Raw genomic sequence first — 23,614 nt, 5'->3', positions numbered from 1 at the left:
GGAAAAACCAAAGATGTGCCACATGCCCTGCAATGCTCAGGACAGTCCCACAAAATGAAGAAATGTCCTGCCCCAAATGCCCTGGTGGTTCTCAGTGAACCAATGTGTGCTTGCTGGTTGTCTGATTTCAACCAGGGTCCTGCTCCCCTGAAACTTGAGGCCTTTCAGTGAGAAGGCCTTTGCCTGCTGCACTCAGACAGCCAAAAGGAGAGCCTAGAAGACCTATGCTCTACAATTCAGATTCCACAATGTACCCCTCTCTCTCAATACCATTTTGTTGACAGTCTAAGGCCTAACCACAAGGGGACCGTAGGCCCTCTTCATAGCAACTATGATTACCACCATGACCAAAGCAGGGCAGCAGCCTGGGGTGGGGGCTGGGAGCATGGGAAGAGCCACAGTCCAGTCAAAGAGCCCTCCAGAATGCCCTGTGTGGATGCCATGCTGGTTCAACCCTCCTTGTGGTCAGGCATACCCCCATCCAGGGCTGATGTTGGAGGATGACGTCTCCCTGAGGTCCCCAAAGACAAGGGCAGTTATTACCCCATGGCTTCTGGCTGCCTCCTGCCCTTCCTGGACCACTTCCTGCTGCACTGAGCCACAGAAGGGATGCTCTGTAATTCCTACTCCTGGCACCTCTCTCCTCCAACCTGCCACCTGCTCTCTTTTTTTTTTTTTAAAGATTTATTTCTATTTATTTAATTCCCCTCCCCTCCCCCGGTTGTCTGTTTTCTGTGTCTTTTTGCTGCATCTTGTTTCTTTGTCCGCTTCTGTTGTCGTCAGCGGCACGGGAAGTGTGGGCGGCGCCATTCCTCGGCAGGCTGCTCCCTCCTTCGCGCTGGGCAGCTCTCCTTATGGGTGCACTCCTTGTGCGTGGGGCTCCCCTACGTGGGGGACACCCCTGCGTGGCACGGCACTCCTTGCACGCATCAGCACTGCACATGGGCCAGCTCCACACGGGTCAAGGAGGCCCGGGGCTTGAACCGCGGACCTCCCATGTGGTAGAGGGACGCCCTAACCACTGGGCCAAAGTCCGTTTCCCACCTGCTCTCTTTCTATGGCAAAGAGATCCCTTGGTGTCTCATGCCCTGAGCCTCCTAACCAGGTGAGAAGTATTCTGAAGGAAGGAATCCTACAATTATCTTCCTTGATCCTGAAGAGTCATTCAATATCTCCTGGTTTGAAATGATTTACAAGCTCTACCACCTAGTGGGCTTTTCAAGTAAAAACTAGAATGATCTCATTCTTCTTCTTGTACTTCCTACATCTCAGCCATCTCTCTGTTCTACCTGAAAAATACATTCCAATCCACAATTTCTCATTCTATCTAAAGCTCCCACCTAAACTTCAGTACCAGCACCATGGCTTCTGGCCTTGACTAGCCATCTACCCACCATCCAGTCTATTCTATACCCATCAAATAACATTACCCTCCCCCCACCATAATCCTTTAAAGGCTTCCAAAACATTAAGAATAACAGTGGCTTTTTTTACAATGGTCCACAGGGAAGGCCCTGTGAGTTGTGCCTGCCCCATTCTCTGGGTATGCCAGCCACTGACATCTCTATTCTACAACATCAAGTTCACGTCCTCTTTAGAACCCACATGCTATTGTCCCTGCTTCCCATCTCTTCACCCAGCTCTTAACATGGCTTTTTACATGCACCAAGCTTAAAATTCTCCTACCCAAAGGCTTTATCTGGCCCTTCTCCCCCACCATTCACCCTCATTAGTGTGTTTTTTTTCATATTTGTTAGTCTCACACTCACCACTAGACTACAAGCCTAAAAAAAACTGAGACTTTGTTTTACTCATAAATATATTACAAGTATCTGGGAGGTACTCAACAAGTATTTTTAAATAAATGGTATTCTGGAGATTCAAGATGGCAGAGTAGGAAGTGGTAGGCTGCTCTCTTCCTCCAGAAACTGCTGGAAGGTAGGCAGGTCTCCTGGCAGAAGGGAAGCCACAGGACTGCAAGGGCAATCAGAGAGGGCAGCTAGAGAGAGGACCTAGGTGGCTGGGGGAGAGGGAAGCCATGGGAAACAGGGCAGGCAAGCCAGCACACAACCGGCTTGGAGGGAGAGAAGTCAAGGAAGGGAATTGGTTGGAAGACTAGGGCTCAGTTGGATCCAAGAGTGAGAAAAGCCACTGGGCGATCCAGGGTGCATCCTGATACCCAGCTAGCACAGGGGCAGAGAGAAGGAAGGGGAGAGGAGATAGAGTAGGTGAACCAGATCGCAGCCAGTTCCCAGGAAAAGGAAAGACACCAGTCAGTGCTAAAGTGGCTCCAGGAAGAGGGGAGGGAGGAGCTGATCAGGCAGGCTGTCATACCCACCCACCCTGGGAGAGGGAGGAACAGGGTCGGTGAGGGGGTGACCTGAGGGGCATCCAACAGCCCAGGTGAGAAGGGAGCTGAGAGGTAGCCTGAGAGCTGTCAGATGCCCAAGTGACCTGAGGGAAAGGGAGTCAGAATTAGCAGCTTTGGAGCCATCAGAGACTAACTGGCCTGATGGAAGGGGCAGTGAGGAGAGGCAGCTGGAAAGCTGTCAGGTACTCAACGTACTCAACCAGCCTGAAGAGAAGGGCTCCAAAGAGTGAGCCAGGTGGTCTAGGACTCCTGTGAAGAAAAGCTGAATAATTAGGGGGGGGGGGGGGAAAAAAAAAAAAAAAAGAAAAAAATAGGATGTGGAATTTTTTCAAGTCAACATTCTTTATCTAAGTTCTTTATCTAACTTTATCCAAGTTCTTTATCTATCCTTTAAACTCATCGCTATATGCCATTCCCTAGTAAGGGACCATGACATTATATTGGGCTTCAAATTTCGGGGAGTTCTGGATCCCAGAGTGTTTCAACAATGGCAATGGAGGGATACTGGTATGGGATACCAATGACAGGTGATATATGACTGACAGGGAGCTGTACAGAACATATGTCCAGGGTGCATGGTAATGTTTGGATATACTCATAGTGGCAACAATTAAAAACCACAGTAGGGGGGGTACTGGGTTCCTGGCCAGTGGTGCTCTGTCGTGGTCCCTAGGGGAGCAGCGACAGTCTCCCAGGTACAGTGGTGGGGACCGGGAGGGAGTGAGGGTTCAACAGTGAGCCCCTGATACTAATGACTATGCTTGTGAGCTGATAAACCCAAAATAATAACAAGGCCTAGAGCAACTTTGTGCCTGGGAATTTCCTTCTGTCAGCCTTCATGCTACTCAAATGTGGCCAGTCTCGAAGCCAAACTCAGCATGTAAATGCAATGCCTTCCCCCCAGCGTGGGACATGACACCCGGGGATGAGCCTCCCTGGCAACGAGGGACCACTATCAACTACCAACTGATGATGCAACTGGAAAATGACCTTATACGGAAGGTTCAATGCGGATCAGCAGAATATCCATGTCTACATAAAATACCATGACTTTAAAATGCTGTTTGACCTAAAGTAAGGGGGAAATGGAAAGGAGAAATGAGTTTATATGGCTACGAGTTTCTAAAAAAGAGTCTGGAGGCTGGCAGAAGGTTTGCCCTCATGCACAACTGAGCAGAGTCAGAGAGACAGATAAAGCAGATACAACCCCCAGATATTGGTTCCTTTGAGGGCTAAAGAGACCCATGGGAGTTATGGTCATGGCCGATGGGGTTAACTACCAGGGCAGATGGCCCCTCTTTGGAAATGGTGTTTATGTGTGATGAATCTGGACTCAGATGGGATCTCCCTTCATAAGACTTTCATGCTAATGTGCTGGAGGTGCAGTTAATGTTGGGGTTTAAGATATATTTAGGGGATTTGAATCTCTGGACTGACAATGTGATAGCCAGATCCTGAGCCTCAACAGACTCCAGCACCTACAATCTGATTTATTGGACTTACCACACTCAGCTAAGATGGAGGTGAAGAAGGACAACCACCACACCATGGAGCCTAGAGTGATTACAACTGAAAATGGGAGGATTGCATCCAGCATCCAGGTGGAATCTGAGCCTCCTCTTGACATAAAGGTGCAATGGACACAACCAATCCAGTGTCCACATAGAAGAGGTGGCATTGGATTGGGAAAAGTGGACATAATGGACAAAGGGTATGGGGAAAGGCAGGAAGAGATGAGAGGTGGAGGCGTCTTCGGGACATGGAGCTGCCCTGGATGGTGCTTCAGAGGTAATCACCGGACATTGTAAATCCTCACAGGGCCTACATGATGGAATAGAGGAGAGTATGGGCCATGATGTGAACCAATGTATATGAGGTGCAGAGGTGCCCAAAGATGTACTTACCAAATCCAATGGATGTGTCATGATGATGGGAACGAGTGTTGTTGGGGGGGCGGAGAGGGGGGGGGTGGGGGGGTGGGGTTGAATGGGACCTCACATATATATTTTTAATGTAATATTATTACAAAGTCAATAAAAAATAAAAAAATTAAAAAAAAAAAAAAAAAAAAAAGAATATAAGCATTAAAAAAAAAAAAAAAAAAGAGTGAGCCAGCGGGTGATCAGGCACCTGAAGGCTCCCTGGGGGAGGGGGAGCAGTGGGATAAGCAGCCTTGATACAGGGAATTTAGACTAAGACTTTTAAAATTTTCATTTTGTTTATTTAATTATTTTTCCTCTACACTGCAGGGTGATTGGTAAGCACTGGGAGTTTGAGACAGTTGCTAGCGGCCTGAGAGGGGAGGCCTGTTTTTTTTTTTTTCTTTCCCCTTATTTTATTTCTGCTCTTTCTTTCATCTTTCCCTCTTCCCTTGCTTTTCTTCTCTTATTTTGCCTTCATTTTCTTTCTTCACTTCTCATCTTTCTAGATTTTTCTTTTTTTTCTTCAACTTTTTTATTCTTACTCTTTTTAATTTTTTTAATGGTTTTTCACTCTCAGTACTTACTTTTTCCTTGGCTTTTTTATGGTTCTTTCCCCCTCCTTTTATTACTATTATTTTTCACTTCTTCCTTTCCTTTTCTATGGTCTTAATATTGTTTCACGGGAAGACAGACAACTACAAGGAAAAGTGGAACCAAGTGTCTAAGAGGAGTCCTAACACAAAACAAAACCCTAAGTAGAAAGAGAAGCTAACTAACTGAATAAGCTCATCAAGATAAGCAGATGCCTAGACACCAGCAAAAAATTACAAGCCATACTAAGAAACAGGAAGACAGGCCCAGTCTAACAAACAAACAAAAAGCAGAAGGAGATGCCAAACACGGAACTAATCAAGGATGTCCAAACAAATATCATGAATCAACTTAATGAAGTGAAAGAAGCAATAAAGGATATTAAGAAGACACTGTAGTAACATACAGTAGAAATCGTAAACATACATAAAAAGATAACAGATCTGATGGTGATGAAGGGCACAATACAAAGAATTAAAGATACAGTGGAAGCACAGAGCAGAGGAAAGATTTGAACAGGCAGAGAAGAATTAGCAACATTGAAGATGACATCTGAAATTGCACAGATAGGACAGATAGATAAAAAGATAAGAAAAAATTCAGCAAGGACTCAGGGAATTGAATGACAACACGAAATGCACAAACATACACATTATCGGCATCCTGGAGGGAAAAGGGGGAAGAAGAAGTGTTGGAGGAAATAATGGCTGAAAATGTCCAAATTGCATGAGCGACATTTATGTACCTGTCCAGGAAGTACAGCTCATGCCCAACAGTGTAAATCCTAACAGACCTATCCCTAGAAGCATACTTACCAGACTGTCAAATGCTCAAGACAAAGAGAATTCTGAAAGCAGCAAGAGAAAAGAGATCCATCATATATAAGGGAAGTTTGATAAGATTAAGCACTGATTTCTCATTGAAACCATGGAGATGAGAAGGCAGTGGTATGAAGGGGCTAAAGGAAAAAACTGCCAGCCAAGAATTTTGTATCCACAAACCTGGCATTGAAAAATGAGGGAAAGTGTAAATATTCATAGATAAACAGTAATTGAGTTTGTCAACAAGAAAAGGGTCTTGCCATTCAAGAAATACTAAAGAGAGTTCTGCAAGTTGAAAGGAAAAAACAGGGGAGAGAAGTTTAGAAGAGAGTATAGAAATGAAAATTATTGGTAAGAATAACTAAAAGTATAAAAAGAGAAATAAAAACAAAATATGACATATATAAACCTAAAGAAAAAATGGCTAATTTAAGTCCTGCCTTGACAGTAGTAACACTGAATGTAAATGATTAAACTCTCCAATTAAATGACATCAATTGGCAGAATGGATAAGGAAATATGATCCATTTATATGCTGTCCACAAGAAACTCATCTTAGAAACAAAGATGCTAGAAGGCTGCAAGTAAAAGGTTGTAAACAATTTCATGCAAACAATAACCAAAGAAGAGGGAGAGCAGCTATACTAAAATCAGACAAAATAGACTTTAAATGCACAACTATGTTAAGAGACAAAGAAGGACATTATATATTAATAAAAAGAGTAATCTATCAAAAAGAAAGAGCAATCATAAATATCTGTGCACCTAACAGGGTGCCCTAAAATATAAGAGGCAAACAATGGAAAAACTAAGGGGAGAAATAGATGCCTCTACAATCATAGCAGGGGACTTTAATACACCATTATCACCATTAGTCAGAACATTTCGACAGAACGTTAACAAAGAAATAGAGACCTTGAATAATACATTAAAGGAACTAGATCTAATAGACATATACAGTCTTTTCAAGCACACATTCTCTCATTCTTCAGGACAGACCACAGAACAAGTCTCAATGAATTTACAAAGATTAAAATTACACAAAGTAATTTCTCTGACCACAATGGAAGGAAGCTGGAAATTAATAAGGGGCACAGAACCAGAATACGCATATAGAGGGGGAAGTCAAACAACACATTCTTAAATAATCAGTGGGTCAAGGAGGGAACTGCAAAAAAAAATCATTAACCTCAAAACTAATGAAAATGAGAACACAACATATCAAAATTTAAGGGATGCAGCTAAAGCAGTGATGAGTGGGAAATTTATAGCCATGAGTGCTTTTATTTTTTTTAAAAAAAGAGCTAAAATCAAAGACCTAACTGCATACCTGGAGGAACTAGAAAAAGAACAATAAACTAATCCCAAAGCAAACAGAAAAAAGGAAATAACAAATATTAGAGCAGAAGTAAATAAAACAGAATAAAAAACAGAATACAAGAAAAAAATACAAAAATCAAAAGTCAGTTCTTTGAGAAGATTAATTAAACTGACAAACCCTTAGCTAGACTAACAAAGAAAAAAAGAAAGAAGATGCAAATAAAATTAAAAAAATGAGAGAGGTGATACCACAACTGATCCCACAGAAATAAAAAATATGGTAATAGGATACTCTAAAAAACTATGCCAAGAAGATGGATAACTTTGATGAAACAGACAAATTTCTGAAGACATAAAAGCAACCTACACTGATAAAAGAAGAAATACAAGAAATGAATAAACGTATCACAAGTAGGGAGATTGAATTAGCCATCAAAAACCTCCCAACCATGGGGAGTGGATGTGGCTCAAACAGTTGAGTGTTGCTTCCCATATGGGAGGTCCTGTTTGGTTCCCAGTTCCTCCTAAAAACAAAACAACAACAAACAAACAAAAAAACAACTCAGGGGAGCCGATATGGCTCAGTAGTTGAGCACTAGCTTACCACATACAAGGTCCCAGGTTCAATCCCTGGCCATGGTACCTTAAAAAAAAACACCTCCCAACCAAGAAAAGCTCAGGACCAAATGGCTTTATGGGTGAGTTCTACCAATCATTCCAAAAAGAACTAACACCAATACTGCTTAAACCTTCAAAATCTATGATGCCAACATCACCTTAATAACAAAGACATACAAAGATGCCACAAGAAAACTATAGACCAATCTCTCTTGTGAACTTAGATGCTAAAATCCTCAACAAAATACTTGCTAATAGTATTCAACAGCACATCAAACAAATTATATACCATGATCAAATGGGTTTTATCCCAGGTATGGCAAGGACGGTTCAAATAAGAAAATCAATTAATGTAATATACCATATTAACAGAGCAAAGGTAAAAAATTTTTTATTGACACACAAAGCATTTGACAAGGTATAGCATCCTTTCTTGATAAAAACACTTTGAAAGATAGGAAGGGAAGCAGATGTGACTTAAGCAATTGGGGTCCCATCTACCATACAGGTGAAGGCAAGCTGGCCCATGCTGCCACAGAGAGCTAAAAGCAGACAGCAAATGCAAACAACAAGGCGGGGGGTGGGGGGGGATAAATAAATAAAATAAATAAACCTTTTTTTAAAAAAAGAATAGAAAGAAATTTCTATTTTTTATAAAGAAAAACTAGATAAATGGGTTCTCCTCAAAATTAAACACTTTTGCATTTCAAAAGAGTCTGTCAAGAAAGTGAAAAGGCAGCCTACTCAATGGGAGAAAGTATTTGGGAACAATTTATCTGATAAGGGCCTAAAACCAGCATATATAAAGAAACCCTACACCTCGTAAATGAAAAGACTAACAACTCATTTAAAAAAATGGCAAAGAGGAGGGAGGAGCAGTGAGTCAAGAGGAGAGTTCAGCTGCGGAGGCATCAGCAGCAGCAGCAAACTCTTTGGGCCAGAATTTGAGTGGAATCAAGGTTAAAAGAGACTAAAGAATGAACAAACCATCAGAAACCAGTAAACTGTCTGTGGAGAGTGGAGATGGCAATACAGGCACACAAACAAATGGTCTGGACTTTCAGAAACAGCCTGTGCCTAGCGGAGGAGCCATCTCAACAGCCCAGGCCCAGGTTTTCCTTGGACATCTTCATCAGGTCCAGCTCACTGGAACAAGTTTAGAGGCTGCTGCTCAGTCTCTAAATGTACAGTCAAAATCTAATCAAGAATCGGGGGATTCACAGCAGCCAAGCCAGCCTTCCCAGCAGCCTTCTGTGCAGGCAGCCAACCCCCAGACCCAGCTTATGCTGGCTGGAGGACAAATAACTGGGCTTACTTTGATGCCAGCCCAACAGTAGTTATTGCTACAGCAGCCACAAGCACAGGCACAGCTGCTGGCTGCGGCTGTGCAGCAGCATTCCGCCAGCCAACAGCACAGTGCTGCAGGGGCCACCATCTCAGCTTCCACCACCACACCCACCAGGCAGATCCCCGTTTCAGCCCCATGCAGATTGCACAGGATCTGCAAAAGCTACAACAGCAGAATCTCAACTTGCAACAGTTTGTGTTGGTACATCTGACCACCAACTTGCAACCTGTGCAGTTATCATCTCACAGGGCCAGTAGGGTTTGAACAGGAGAGGATATTATATTAGGAACTGTGCAAATTTTGTGAGTTATTAAAAAAAAAATCTTCCAGGCCTCTTAGTGGTACATACTGGTGTGTAATTTCTGTATCAAACAATATTAAAGTGCAATCGTGTTTGTAAGTTTGGTTAATATAATTATTGTGGAAATTATCAGGTTATGAGCCCAAGGAATGTTAGTGTATCTACTGATGGCTCATTATTTGAGTTTTTGTTTCAAACCTTTTTTTCTTAATCATTCATTGTAAAATCTTTGATTGTGTAAATATATATTCCAGTATATGCTTGAGATTCAAAGATGAATAAATCAGTTTTTAGTCTTCAGAGAGCTCACAACCAAGTGGCAAGGAGACAGACCTATTTTAAGTTTTGCACTTGATATGTACAGAATACTATGGGAGTCCACCAGATAGAACCCTTGTAGTTTTGATTTCCACAAAGACTTCACAGTGAATTTTGGAGAATGCATTCATAGGTTTACAAAGGAGAGAATATCAGTTTCAGAAAAGGGAATCACATTTACAAAGCTCAGAGACATGGATGGAAAATCAATAAGCTGTGTTTACAGAGCTCTAAAATAATCCTTACAATTAGAATGTAAGATGTATATGAGGGGATTAGTGAAATTTGAGGTCAGAAAGTTTGGCAGAGAATATAGATCATTAAAGAACCTTATGTGAAGTTTCCAGAAGCTTGACTTTATTTATTTATTTATTTTATTTTTGTTTTTATTTATTTTTTTAATGTTACATTAAAAAAATATGAGGTGCCCATTTTACCGCCATCCCCATCCCCCTCACCCCACTCCTCCCCCCATAACAACAACCTCCTCCATTATCATGAGACATTCATTGCATTTGGTGAATACATCTCTGAGCACCACTGCACCCCATGGTCAATGGTCCACACCATAGCTCACACTCTCCCATAGTCCACCCAGTGGGCCATGGGAGGACATACAATGTCCGGTAACTGTCCCTGCAACACCACCCAGGACAACTCCAACACCTGAAAATGTCCCCACATAACATCTCTTCCTCCCACTCCCTACCCCCAGAAGCCACCATGGCCACTTTCTCCATACCAATGCCACATTTTCTTCGATTACTAATCACAATAGTTCATGAATAGAATATCAGTAAGTCCAATCTAATCCATACTCTATTCCTTCATCCTGTGGACCTTAGAATGGTTGTGTCAACTCCACATCTGTATCAAGAGGGGGCTTAGATTCCACATGGATGCTGGATGCAATTCTCCTGCTTTCAGTTGTAGGCACTCTTGGCTCCCTGGTGTTGTGGTTGACCTTCTTCTCCTCCATGTTAGCTAAGTGGGGTAAGTCCAAAAAACCAGAGTGGAGGAGTTGCAAGTCTGTTGAGGCTCAGGGACTGGCTATCACATGGTCAGTCCAGAGATTCAGGTCCCCTGGGTATACACTGATCCCCAGCACCAATTACAGATCCGTTAAAAGTAACAGGAGAGCAGGAGCTTGACTTTAAATCCTACAGTTTCCGAGGTTCAGTTGCATTAGACGCTCTTGAGGGGTTAGCAAAGTCATTTCTTGAGCTCTACCCCCAAAATTTCAACAAGCATATTGGGCTTCTGATATGAATGACATAATACCATACTTTAAGGAAGTCTTCTGTAGGTGGTAAGAAACCACAGAAGGTTTAGGCAGAAAAGTGACGTTTTCAAATATGCGCTGAAGAAAAATACACTGAAACCTTGGGGGAGGGAGGGTGGGTAGAATTAAAATGGTTAAAGATAAAGAGAGTAATGTACTGGTTAGGAGACTATTGTAACTGACTATTGAGGTGTGATAATGGTTGAACTGCAACTGTGGGATAGAAAAGACAAGCTGATTTGAGAAGTGGATAGACAGGACCTGGTGGCCAGGTACATTTGACTAATGATAGGAAAAGGCATCTAGGTAACTCCTGGGTTTTTAGGAAACAATAAGGGTTGATGGCATCATGCAGAAAAGAATGTGTAGCATTCAAAGGGCCTTTATAAAACCAACCCTTTATGTAGTAAGAATAAGTAGGTCAAAAGGAGATGCTATGATTTCTTCAGAGGTCAAAAAATAGAAACTGGTACAACTTTTCTATACACTTATTGTCTATGTATGTTCATGTATGAATAATACACTTCAACAAAATCTTATTAAAAAAAAATGGGCAAGAGGACAGCCAGCAAGATGGCAGCAGAGTAAGAAATGCCTAGAGCAACTTCATCCTACTGGGCAGTTAGTAATCACCCAAGGCTATCTAAAGCACCTGTCTGGGGACTCCAGGAGACCAGAAGAGGATTCTGCAACATCCTTGAAAGAATGGAAGGAGGAGGCTGCCCATCTGCAGAGAAGATTAGTAAGCAGAGAGTTTCACATGGCCAGGGCTGGTGCCCATCCCCCACTGGTGGCACAAGCTGTCTTGGGAGCTATTCCGTGGCTGGAAGTGGAAGCTTCACTTCCCAAAAACGGGGGAGGAAGAGACAGTGGGGCACCAACTTTAGCTATTGATTAGTAAATTCAGTGGGCTAAAGTATAACCCTAAGAACAGCTAAAGTTTGTGCCTGTATAAGTCAGAAAGAGGCTGGTAGCCACCATTTTAACTCAGCCCCTGACACAAGGGGAAGCAGGGTAGACTGAAAATCACAGTGCTGGTAGGGACTGCCTTCTTTCCATTCAGATCAGACGGCAGCTATAGTATAAGCCCCAGTCCCACCTCTGGCAGGGAGGAAACTAGGGGGACCTGCACCAGCCTCTCTGGGAAAATACTGGCCACGCCACAGAAGCCGGTGATCATCCTACTCTGGTGGCACAAGCCACCTCAGGAGCTATTCTGTGGCTGGAAGTGCAAGTTCCATTTCCCAAAAACGGGGAAGGAAGATACGGCTAGTCACCAATTTCAGCTAATGATTAGTAAATTCACCTGGCTAATGTATACTCTAAGAACAGCTAAGTCTGAACCTCTCTAAGTTGGAAAGAGGCTGGTAGCTGCCATTTTAACTCTGCCCCCAGCAAAAGGGAAAGTCAGGCTGACTGAAAATCACAGTGACAGAAGGGATTGGCTTCTTTCACTTAGATGGCCCTGTAGCCCTAGTCAAGGCTTCAGCCCCACCTCTAGCAGAGAGGAAGCTGGCAGGTCCTGCCCTCTCCAGGTAACTGCACGTATATTTGATTGGCACAGACTGAATAGTAAGAGGTCTACTGGGACAAATACAGTCATCTTGGACCCACACTGCATAGACTGCTGCCCATACCAGCAGCTACATCCCCAGCCCAGGCAGGGGAGAAAGGGATGTGAAGTATTATTAGTCTCTGAGAAACAGTCTAGGCTTAGATTATTACACATGGCTGTGGCTCTGCTCTGTCTCTACCCCTGGCAAAGGAGAAAGTTGGGAGAAGCTTCATTGGTCCCTGGGGCAATGAGGGCAGCTTGAGCCTCCACAGCTTACAGCACCAATTATATCCTTGGCTCCTACCATACAATCAGCAAGGGAGAAAGGGCAAGAAAGCCCTACACTAAAGAGAGAAACTTCCCCCAGAATAAATACATCTAGTAAGTCAGATGCCAAGATACCAACAAAAAAATTACAGTTCACATCAAGAAACAGGAAGATACGACCCAGTTAAAGGATATATATCCTGTTGACATGAAGGAGTTGAGACAACTAATCACAGATGTTCAAACAAATCTCCTTAATAAATTCAATGAGATGGCTAAAGAAAGTAAGGATATTAAGAAGGCATTTAATGAACACAAAGAAGAATTTGAAAGCATACATAGAAAAATAGCAGATCTTATGGGAATGAAAGGCATAATAAATGAAATTAACAATACACCGGAATCATATAATAGCAGATTTGAGGAGGCAGAAGGAAGGATTGGTGAGCTTGAAGAAATGGCCTCTGAAAGTGAACATACAAAAGAACAGATGAAGAATGGAAAAAATTGAATAAGGTTTTAGGGAACTAAGTGACAGCAAGAGATGTGCAAATATATGTCATGGGTATCCCAGAAGGAGAAGAGAAGGGAAAAGGGGCAGAAGGGATATTTAAATAAATAATGGTAGAAAATTTCCCAACCCTATTGAATGGCATAGAAATTCATGTCCAAGAAGCACAACGAACTCCCATCTGAAAAAATCCAAATAGACCAACTCTAAGACACATAATCATCAGAATGCCAAAGGCCAAAGACAAAGAGAGAATTCTGAGAACACCAAGAGAAAAGTGATACATAACATATAAGGGATACCCAATTAGATTAAGTTTTGATTTTTGATCAGAAAAAAAGGGAGGCAAGAAGACAGTGGATTGATGTATTTAAGATACTGTAAGAGAAAATTTTCCAGCCAAGAATCCTACAACCAGCAAGATTGTCTTTCAAAAACGAGGGCAAGATTAGAATATTCACAGATAAACAGAAACTGAGAGAGTTTGTAACTGAGAGACCAGCTTTGCAGGAAATACTAAAGGGAGGACTATAGCCTGAAAAGAAAAGACAGGAGCGAGGGGTCTAGAAAGTCTAGAAATGAAGATTTTATCAATAAACATAACTAAAAGTGTCAAAAGAGTGGTGAAAATAAAACATTATAATAGCCAAATATATGGGAATAAACTTAACCAATGATGTATAGTGCTTGTATTCAGAAAACTATAACTCATTGTTAAAAGAAATCAAAAAAAGACCTAAATTGGAAGAACATTCTATGCTCACAGGTTGTAAGTCTAAATATCATTAAGATGTCAGTTCTACTCAAATTGATATACAGATTTAATGCAATCCCAACAAAAATTCCACCAGCATTTTAAAAATAAATGGAAAACATGATTAACAAATTCATTTGGAAGGGTAAGGGGTCCTGAATAGCCAGAAACATCTTAAAAAGCAAAAGTGAACTTGGAGGACTCTTACTTTTGGACTTTACATCATATTACCTAGCTACAGTAGTAAAAATACCATAGTACTGGCAAAAAGACAGACACACCAAGCAATGGAACTGAACTGATGGTTCAGAAACACATCCTCCCATCCATGGTCAAATGATTTTTGACGAGCCTGTGAAACCCACCCAGCTCAGGCAGAACAGTCCATTCAACAAATGGTGCTGAGCAACTGGATATCCATAGCCAAAAGAAGGAAAGAAGACCCCTATCTTACAACTTATACAAAAATTAACTCAAAATGGATCAAAAACCTAAATATAAAAGCAAGAATCATAGGGAAGCAGTTGTGGTTCAACTGATAGAGCATCCACCTACCATATGGAGGGTCCAGGATTCTATACCAGGGCCTCCTGACCCGTGTGGTGAGCTGGCCCACGTGCAGTGTTGCCGCACAAGGAGTACGCCCTGCAAGGAAAGCCATCCTGTGCAAAAAAAAGCACAGCCCGCCCAGGAGTAGCACCACACACACAGAGAGCTGGCGCAGCAAGATGGCACATCAAAAAGAGACACAGTTTCCTGGTGCTGCATGACAAGAATGCAAGCGAACATGGAAGAATACACAGCGAATGGACACAAAGAGCAGACAATGGGGAGGGAGGGGAGAGAAATAAATAAAATCTTAAAAAAAAAAAAAAAAGCAAGAAGCATAATGCTTCTAGAAGAAAATGTAGGAAAACATCTTCAAGACCTGGTGGTAGGTAGAAGATTCTTACAGGAGGCAAGGGGAGGACTGAAGTTGACTACTGAGGTTTAATGTATGTAGAAGTTTTAATTAACTTTATTGTAAAAGTGTGGAAACGTATAGAGTGGATAGTAACACATTATAGTGAGTAACAGATAGTTTATAAATGGGAATGTGGCTGACCGTGGTGGTTTAGGGATGTAAATGCCAGCTGACAGAAAGCTAGAGAATAATCTAGGGACTAAGTAACACAGTAAACTCAGAGATGGATGAGATTTGTGGTTGATGGTACAGATGCAAGAGTGTCCTTTGTGAATTAGAGCAGATGTACATCACTATTGCAGGGAGGTGGGAATGTGGAGAAGCATGGGAAAAATACAACTGGAGCGACCTATGGACTGTGGTTAAAAGTAATAATGTAATATTCATGCATCTATGCCAAAGATGTACTGTTGATGGGGGAGTATGGAAAAAATGTGCCAAATGTACACAATGGACCATGGTTGGTGGTAATAGTCTCATGATATTATCTCATAATCTATAAATCTATAACCAATGTTCCACCATAGTGTGGTGTGTTGATAGAGGGGTGTTGTATGGGAATTCTGCATATGTACATGATTGTTTTCTAAGTTTACAACTTCTGTCATGAAAATATATGTAAAAAATAATAATAGGGTGGGCTGGGGGGAAAATACACCAAAGATAAGATAAGGACTATAGTTAATAGTAAGTTTTTGACAATATTCTTTCATAATTTGTAACAAATGTCTCACAACAATGCAAGGTGTTGGCGGTGGGTTGATGTTTGTGCTAGGCATGTTTGCTTTATAAGTTCACAACTTTTACTATACACTTATTGTTTATGTATGTTCATGTATAAATGATGATAATAGGGTGGGTTGGAGGAAAATACTTTGGTTAGTACTAATAGCTTGAGGATACTCTTCAATCATTAGTTAAAAATGTTTCACAACAGTACAAGGTGGTGGTGGTGGAGTGAGATATGAGAGCCCTGTATGATGTTATGTATGTGTGTTTTTTGTAAGTTCACAACTATTACTATACACTTACTGTTTATATACATATGTTTATACATGAGTGATAAACTTAATAAACTTTTAAAAATTGAAAAAAAAAATGGGCAAGAGATTGAATAGACACTTTTCTAAAGAGGAAATACAAATGGCTAAAAGGCACAGGAGAAGATGCTCAATATCACTAGCTACTAGGGAAATGCAAATCAAAACTGCAGTGAGATGTCATTTTACACCTATTAGACTGGTAGCTATTAAAAATAACAATAGAAAACTACAAGTGTTGGAGAGGATGTAGAGGAAAGGAAACACTTATCACTACTGGTAAGAATGTAGAATGGTGCAGCCACTGTGGAGGACTTGGTGATTTCTCAGGAAGCTAACTCTAGAACTGCCTTAGGATCCAGAAATCACACTACTAGCTACACAGCAGAAGAACTGAAAACATGCATACATACATGCAAACCAATGTTCTTAGTGGCATTATTCACTATTGCCAAAAGTGGGAAGCAACACAAGTATCTATCAACAGAAGAAGGGATAAGCAAAACGTGTTCTATACATACAATGGAATATTACTCAGCTATAAGAAGGAATAAAATATTGACATGCGACAACATGGATCAATCTCGAAGACCTTATGTTGAGTGAAGTAAGCCAGTCATTAAAGGACAACTATTGAGTGACCTCACTGATTTGACCTAAGTATATTGAGCAAACCCACAGAAACAGAGATAGAAGACAGAAAGGGAGTAGAGAGTAGTGCTGATGTTCAATCTGGGCAGAACCTGAGATAAGGTGGAAGGGCACAGTTTGACAGCAGATGGGATGACAGTAACACAGGGATGCTGGAGTGTGAGGGTGAGCAGGGTTGGGGGTGGGTTGGACTATCCATGGAACTGGGAGGAGGGCTGGAGGAAGTAAAAGGTGAACTTTGGGGAGTTGAAGGTCTGTGGCTGAAAATACAATTGTAATGTTCTTTTGGAAAATACGGCAGGGTAGGGTCACTGGTACAGGATGTCGGTGGTGGGGGAATGTTTGGGAAAGGGTGCGTGCTTCTATGAAATAGGAACATGCTCACCTTGTCATAGGGCATTATTTCAGTGGCTGGAGACCCACACAATAAACATCAAAATATTAAACTCCCATCCTGGGGAGTCCTGCTATGTTCTCAAGTAGAGAAGGCAAGAATCTCTCAAGTACACAGGCAGTGCCTAACAAAAGAACACAGACCAATATGCCAAGTCCTCAATATTAACACATGTAACTATGAACCTTAACTTGAAAAACTGCACGTTAGTGTTTACCATAGGTTAAGGGGAAGGAAAGGGAAGAAAAGGTGGAACACAGGCATTTTTAGGGCATTGAAATTGTTTTGCATGAGTTTGCTATGATGGATACAGGTCATTCTATGTACATTTTATCAAAACCTATAAAACTAAATAGTGCAAAGTGTAAACCACAATGTAAACTATTAATCATGGTTACTAGCAATGTTTCAATATTTGTTCATCAATTATAACAAATATACCATACTCATACAAGATGTTATCAATAGGGGGAAATGTAACAGAGGGAAGGGAATATATGAGAATCCCCTATGTTTTCTATGTAACTTTTCTGTAACCTAGATCTTCTTTTTAAATAAAGTGAGGGGAAAAAGACGACACTGGGAGAACATACAGAAGAAATTGCAAACATACATAAAAGATCTTACGGTAACAAAAAGCACACTGCAAGAAAATTTTTTGGCTTTATTTTTGGGGAGGTTTTAGATTACATAAAGTTCCAACTATGGCAGGGGAGGATCACTGAGGCAGGATGTCTGTGGTGGAGGGATGTGTAGAGAAAGACGCACCCTGGGCATGCCTCCATGGGATATAAATGTGCTCATATGGTCATGGGATGTTATCCCAGTGGGTGGAGACTCACACAATAACAAAAAAATATTAAATTCCCATCCTGGGAAGTCTGGCAACATTCTCTAATAGAGTGGCAAGAATCTCTAGAGTACACAGGCAGTGCCTAGCAAAAAGAGGACAGACCAATATGCCAAGCACCTGATAATAATGCTTGTACTTAAGAACCTTATTCTTGTAAAATCAAAGCTTAGCCTAGTAATATATATTGTCTCAGTTATCTCCTGAAAACCTCCTTGTTGCTCTAATGTGAACTTTCTCTAAGCCAAAGTCAGCAAATAAACTCACTACATTCTCCCCGGCATGGGACATGACTGACTCCTGGAACTCGGCCTCCCTGGCAATGAGGGATGATTACCAAGCACCAACTAGTGATGCATCTGATAAAAAGGAAGAAATATAAAATAAAATAGTTTTTACGCCTAAAAGATTTCAAAGTGAGTTAAGAGGTCATTCGAGAACTTAAATTTATGCTTGTTTCAGGAAGATTTCACTGACTGCCACAGAAAACAGTACCTCAAGCAGGGATGCTCCCAAGGGCTCTAGAGACATCTGGACACTATAGGCAGGGCACATAATCCCAGTAAATCAGCTCCCTGTCGGCAGGCCTTACCTTGGAATATGTGTTTAACCTATTTCCCCAATGTAACAGAGTTTGACTCATTTATAATTTCCCTATACGTGGTTCTTCTGCCTCTTTTATTTTAACCTATAATTAGCACTATACCCATTAAATATATGTCCCAGAGACTTGAATATTTGGTCTGTTCTTATGCTGGTTGAGCCCTGAATCTCAGCAGAGTTGCAGCCAACACCTACTCTCCAGTTCATTGGACTCACCCAGGACAACCAACAAAATGATGATGATGGACAAGACCCTTCCCCAAAAACCAGAGAATCTACAACTGCAAGCAAGACAGTTCCATCCACCTGCCTCATGGGATCTAAGCCCCTTCTCAGTTAGAAGCAGAGTAGGCATCACCATCCCCAAATGCTCAAGAATGAGGAATGAACAAACATAAGTGTAGGAGGCAATCATGGTCCAAAATAGACGTTATTATTCTAGTAATGGAAGAATTTGTTAACACTGATATACAGATAGTGGTCATCAGAGGTTGAGGGGAGAAGGGAAAAATAGGTGGAAAATGGGGCATTTTGGGGACATTGGAATTGTTCTGTATGGTATTGCAATGATGGATACAAGCCACTATACATTTTGTCTAAACCTATAAAATTGTACAGTACAAAGTGTAAACCATAAAGTAAACTATATATCATGGTTAGTAGCAATGCTTCAATATAGGTTCATTAATTGTAACAAATGTATTATAATAATGAAAGATGTTATTAATAGGGGAAAATGTGAGAAGGGAAAGGAGTAGAGTATATGGGAACACCTTACATTTTTTTTTAAGATTTATTTATTTATTTTTCCCCCTCCCCTCCTCCTACCCTGCTGTTTTTGCTGTCTGTATTGTCTGCTCTTCTCATTTTCTCTCCTCTAGGATTCACCAGGATTTGATCCTGGAGACCCCTGATTTGGAGAGAGGTTCCCAGTCAATTGCACCACCTCAGTTCCTGGTTTCTGCTGCACTTCACCTTGACTCTCCCCTTGTCTCTCTTTTGAAGCATCATCACCGTCCTGCGTGACTAACTTGTGCGGGCATTGGTTCACCAGGCGGACATTCACGTGGGCATCGGCTCACCATGCAGGCACTCGCACAGGCACTGCCTCACCGTGTAGGCACACTTTCTCTTCTTCTTTTTCACCAGGAGGCCCTAGGGATTGAATCCAGGTCCTCCCATATGGTAGGCAGAAGCTCTATCACTTAAGCCACATCTGCTTCCCCCCTCATATTTTGATGTAACTTATCTGTAGTCTAAAAACAAAATGTTAATATCAGACAAAAAAATTAAACATTATACTAAGTGAAGGAGATCAGACAAAGAGTACTACATATTGTATGATTCCTTTTATATAAAATGTAAAAAGAAATCAATGTATAAAGATGAAACTTGATTATTGGTTATGTAGGACTAGGGAAAGAATGCTAAGGGGTATGCAGTGTTTCTTTTTGGAGTATTGAAATTGCTCTAAAATTTTTGAGATGATGAATGTACAACATTGTGATTATACTAAAAGCCACTATTACACACTTTGGATAGATATGGTATGTGAATATATCTTAATAAACCTGCTTAATAAACATATAAATAATTGTGCAAGAATAGCCAGCAACAGCAGCTATGTACAGCAGAGGAAAGAGAGAGATCCTTGTTTGGTTTTTTTTATTATTGAAATAATGAAAATGCTCTAATAATGATTAAAAGGATGAATGCACAACTATGTGATTATACCAAATAAACTGATTGTACACTTTGGATGAACTTTATGTTTTATTAATATGTATCAATAAAATTGATTTGTTTTTTAAAAAAAAGTTAAAAAAATAAATGAGTAAATAAATAAATGGAATTCTGCCAGTAGACAGCTTTGAACAATAAACCAAATATTATAACATCAATCCAAAAGTCAATGGTGGTTTTCACCTGAACATAAACTCAATCCCCTGTGAGCTTTCAGAAATGCCTTCATACCAAGTTGGTGGAAAGCCAGGCTCTGGGCCCAACTCCATCCATCACTAACCAGGTCCAGCTCTGTAACTCTGGGTCCACTGGGTGGCCTTGCTGAGCTTTGGCTTTGTGCCTGCAGAAAGGGGGAGATTGCTATCTGACCTGACAGGAGCATTCCAGCTCCACTATTTATGATGTTTGTTCTTTCTGGTTACTAGTACCTCATGTTTTCTGTATAGGATGTTGCCTCAGCAGTCTCAAGGGTATAGCATTGGCATCGTGGATTCTCAACAGCAAAGGTGTCACCCTGTTCTATCCTAAAAGAAAAAAATAAGTAGGCAGGCTAGTACAATTTGGGCCTCTTAAAGTCAGCCACTTGCCAAGACAAAAAGTTTCTATCATTCAATTTACATAGATCTCTAATCACGGTGCCCACTCTGCACTTAAATGCACTGCATTAATTTTACAGGGAAACTATGTGGCAGGGAGAATACTGGACCAGATTAAAGTGAGACTTAAAACACTATCTCTGTGTGTGTGTATGTGTGTTTAAAGGCATTTTAAATGTATTCTTGTAAGGGAAATGTGACACCTTCTTTGTCCATTGAAATCTGTGGCCTAATGACATTTACCATAATAATTTAACTACTTGTTGGGAATTGAATCATATCCCCCATAAAGAAATAGTCAAGTCTTAATCTGCATTATCTTATTTGTAAATAAGGTCTTCAAAGATATTATTAGGTAAGGTGTGGACTCATTTGTGAAGAGGGTCTTGGAAGATCCTATTTAGATAGACAAGGCAAAATTGAATCAGGGTGGGCCTTATCCATACTACTGGAGTTCTTATAAGGCAGAGGAAATTCGGACAGTCAAGACAAAGCCACAGAAGGGGACCAAGGAGACAGACTGCCATGTGACAGAGGCAGAGATGTGAGCAAAGGATCCCCCTGGATTGTGGCAAGCTGGCACTAGAACACTAGACTCTAGGAGAAAGCATGGCCTGCAGAGACCTTGATTTTGGACTTCCAGCCTCTAAAATCCTTTAACAATAAATTCCTGTTGTTTAAGCCAACCCATTGTGTGGTATTTGTCAGAGTAACCATAGCAAACTAAGATATTGTTGGAGAAATAGACGCAAAATTAATTCAGGATCAGTGTATTAGGATTTAATAGGCTCCAACTACTTGTTGGACAGACAATACAATTCTAACCCTCCCAGCAAACCCCTCAGTACTGTCCCCACTTGATGGATGGACACCTAAGGGACTCACATACTTTGCACATGAGCTTCATTAAACTCCTTGTTCCCTAGTGCCCAGCACACGTGACAAAGGAGGCATTCTGTAAATAGCGAATGCCAGACTCTCTTCAAAACGGCAAAAGAAGTTTCATCCCCCGGTCGACTGCAACACACCCCCTTTCCCACCACCCTCACCTTTGCTCTCATCCTAAGTAGCTCATTAGCTGCAAAGGCCAAATAAAGCAATCACTCAGATTGATTACACACCAACCATACAGAGATTTCAAAGAACACAAAGCGATGGGTATCAAAACAGATATTTGGAGAAGCCATGGATCTTGCTGTCCTACCAGCCAAGAATCTCTAAAAGTTAAGCAAGTTAAAACCGTGTTCTAAGCCAATAATAACCTATAAGTCTTAAGTTGAACATCAATTTTCTCTCTCTCTCGGACACCAGCCAGAAAAGAAGTGTTTAAAAGCTCTAGGGAAACGAGTAGAAACCTCAGAACTCGAGACCGCCTCTGGCCAAAAGTTCCCCACCACACAAAGATCCCTTGTGTAGACATCTCTGAAGACCGTGTGCACAAGGAAACTGAACTATAACTTTCAAGGTAGCAAACAAAGCCGTTTAACAGGGAGCGACGCTAAGGGGCGCCTGCACTCTTCTAAGGCGTCTTTTTTTTTTTTTTTTTTTTTAAATACAGTCTCGGAATCCCCAGAGCACTGCGCTGCAGGGGAAAACTTCAGCTCAGTGAAGGCCTCAGAAGAGGCCGGAAGCTTGCAAAAGAGCGAGTACGCAGATCTTCCACGTGGGCCGCCGGCAGCCAGCGGAGTCCGGGAGCGGAAGCGCAGTCGGGAAAGGCACGCGGAGATGGTGCCACCAAAAGACACCCAGCACTTGGGACACCTCCAGCCAGGCGTACCTCCAGGGGGAGGAGGGGCTGCTCAGGAAGGACTGGGGCGCAGGGCAGCCTCGCGCACTGCCCCTCTCCAGGTGACCTGCCTAAGCCACGAGGGGTGCAGATGCAGGTGAAGCCAAGGGTGGGGACGAGTCGGACCCGGGTGCCACGCTGCAGCGCCCCAGACCATCCCTACCGCGGCAAGACGCAAGGCTGCGAGGCGCGGTCCCCCTGGGCGGGGGAAGAGGGCACCGGGAGGGGTGGACTGCAGGAGCCGGGCCAGCTAATCTTACCTTCACGGCCGTGGTGGCGGCGCCTGAGGCCATGTCCGCGGTCGGAAGGCGCGGCGCCCGGGAGGTGGCGGCGGTGGGAGAGCGAGCCGCGGTAAGCTGGCGGGGAAGCGAGAGCGGGTTCAAAGCGCAGCGCGGGAGTGAGCGGCTTCGAGTCCAGGGGCCAGGCTCAGGCTCCTCCTCTTCCTCCCAGATTTGGATTGGCTGGTTGCGTGGAATCGCCCCCACCACCCCCCTCCTCAAAAAGAGGTTCCCGCACCCCGCCCTCTTTTGCAGACCTTCCCGGTTCTCTGGTTCTTTTCCAGCCCTAGTAGTAACTAGTATGTTCATGTCAGAGACCAATTTTAGAGCACTGGTATTATGCCATACTCTGTGCTTTGTATTTTTAGCTCCGTTAACTTTCACAAAAACCCTAAAAGGAAGAGCAGCACTGCCTGCTCTGCCCAGTATTAGCTGCGTCCTTGGCCTCATCTGTAAAATCAGGCCCGACGCGTTCAGAAGTTCTCGCGGGAAAGAGTCATCACAGGAGGGAACTGCCAGCGCGCGGAGATTCTCCCCGGCCTCTAACACCGGGCGGGGACGGGGGCGCTGTTTGTTCTTCCTATTGCAGAGACCCAAACCCGGGTTTGTGCATTTCCCTTCGCCTGAAGGACAAAGCCCGGAGGGTGTAATCCAAGACTACCTTAATTCAGATTTTAGTGATGACAAAAGGAAAACTGACAAAAAAAGAGTAACGCTACTTGGTCAACCT

At 42.2% G+C, this 23,614-nt stretch overlaps 1 protein-coding gene across 4 annotated transcripts in view; it reads right to left on the bottom strand.

The window, feature by feature from the left end:
- Nucleotides 1–23,356, bottom strand: part of MTAP (methylthioadenosine phosphorylase) — a 97,355-nt gene extending 73,999 nt beyond the window's left edge. Inside the window, exon 1 of one of the 4 annotated variants that reach the window (XM_071216766.1) lies at nt 22,867–23,356. In XM_071216766.1, the coding sequence (XP_071072867.1) occupies nt 22,867–23,334 (468 nt within the window). In that variant the 5' untranslated portion in view covers nt 23,335–23,356. The remainder of the gene's footprint in view (nt 1–22,866) is intronic. The other 3 variants (XM_058301938.2, XM_058301937.2, XM_058301936.2) reach the window with 3 other exon arrangements.
- Nucleotides 23,357–23,614: the final 258 nt, after the last annotated feature.

The sequence above is a fragment of the Dasypus novemcinctus genome, chromosome 8, assembly GCF_030445035.2.
Source record: "Dasypus novemcinctus isolate mDasNov1 chromosome 8, mDasNov1.1.hap2, whole genome shotgun sequence".
Taxonomy (NCBI): domain Eukaryota; kingdom Metazoa; phylum Chordata; class Mammalia; order Cingulata; family Dasypodidae; genus Dasypus; species Dasypus novemcinctus.
The sequence above is the reverse complement of the archived record's forward strand: the minus strand, read 5'-3'. Positions and strand labels throughout refer to the sequence as shown.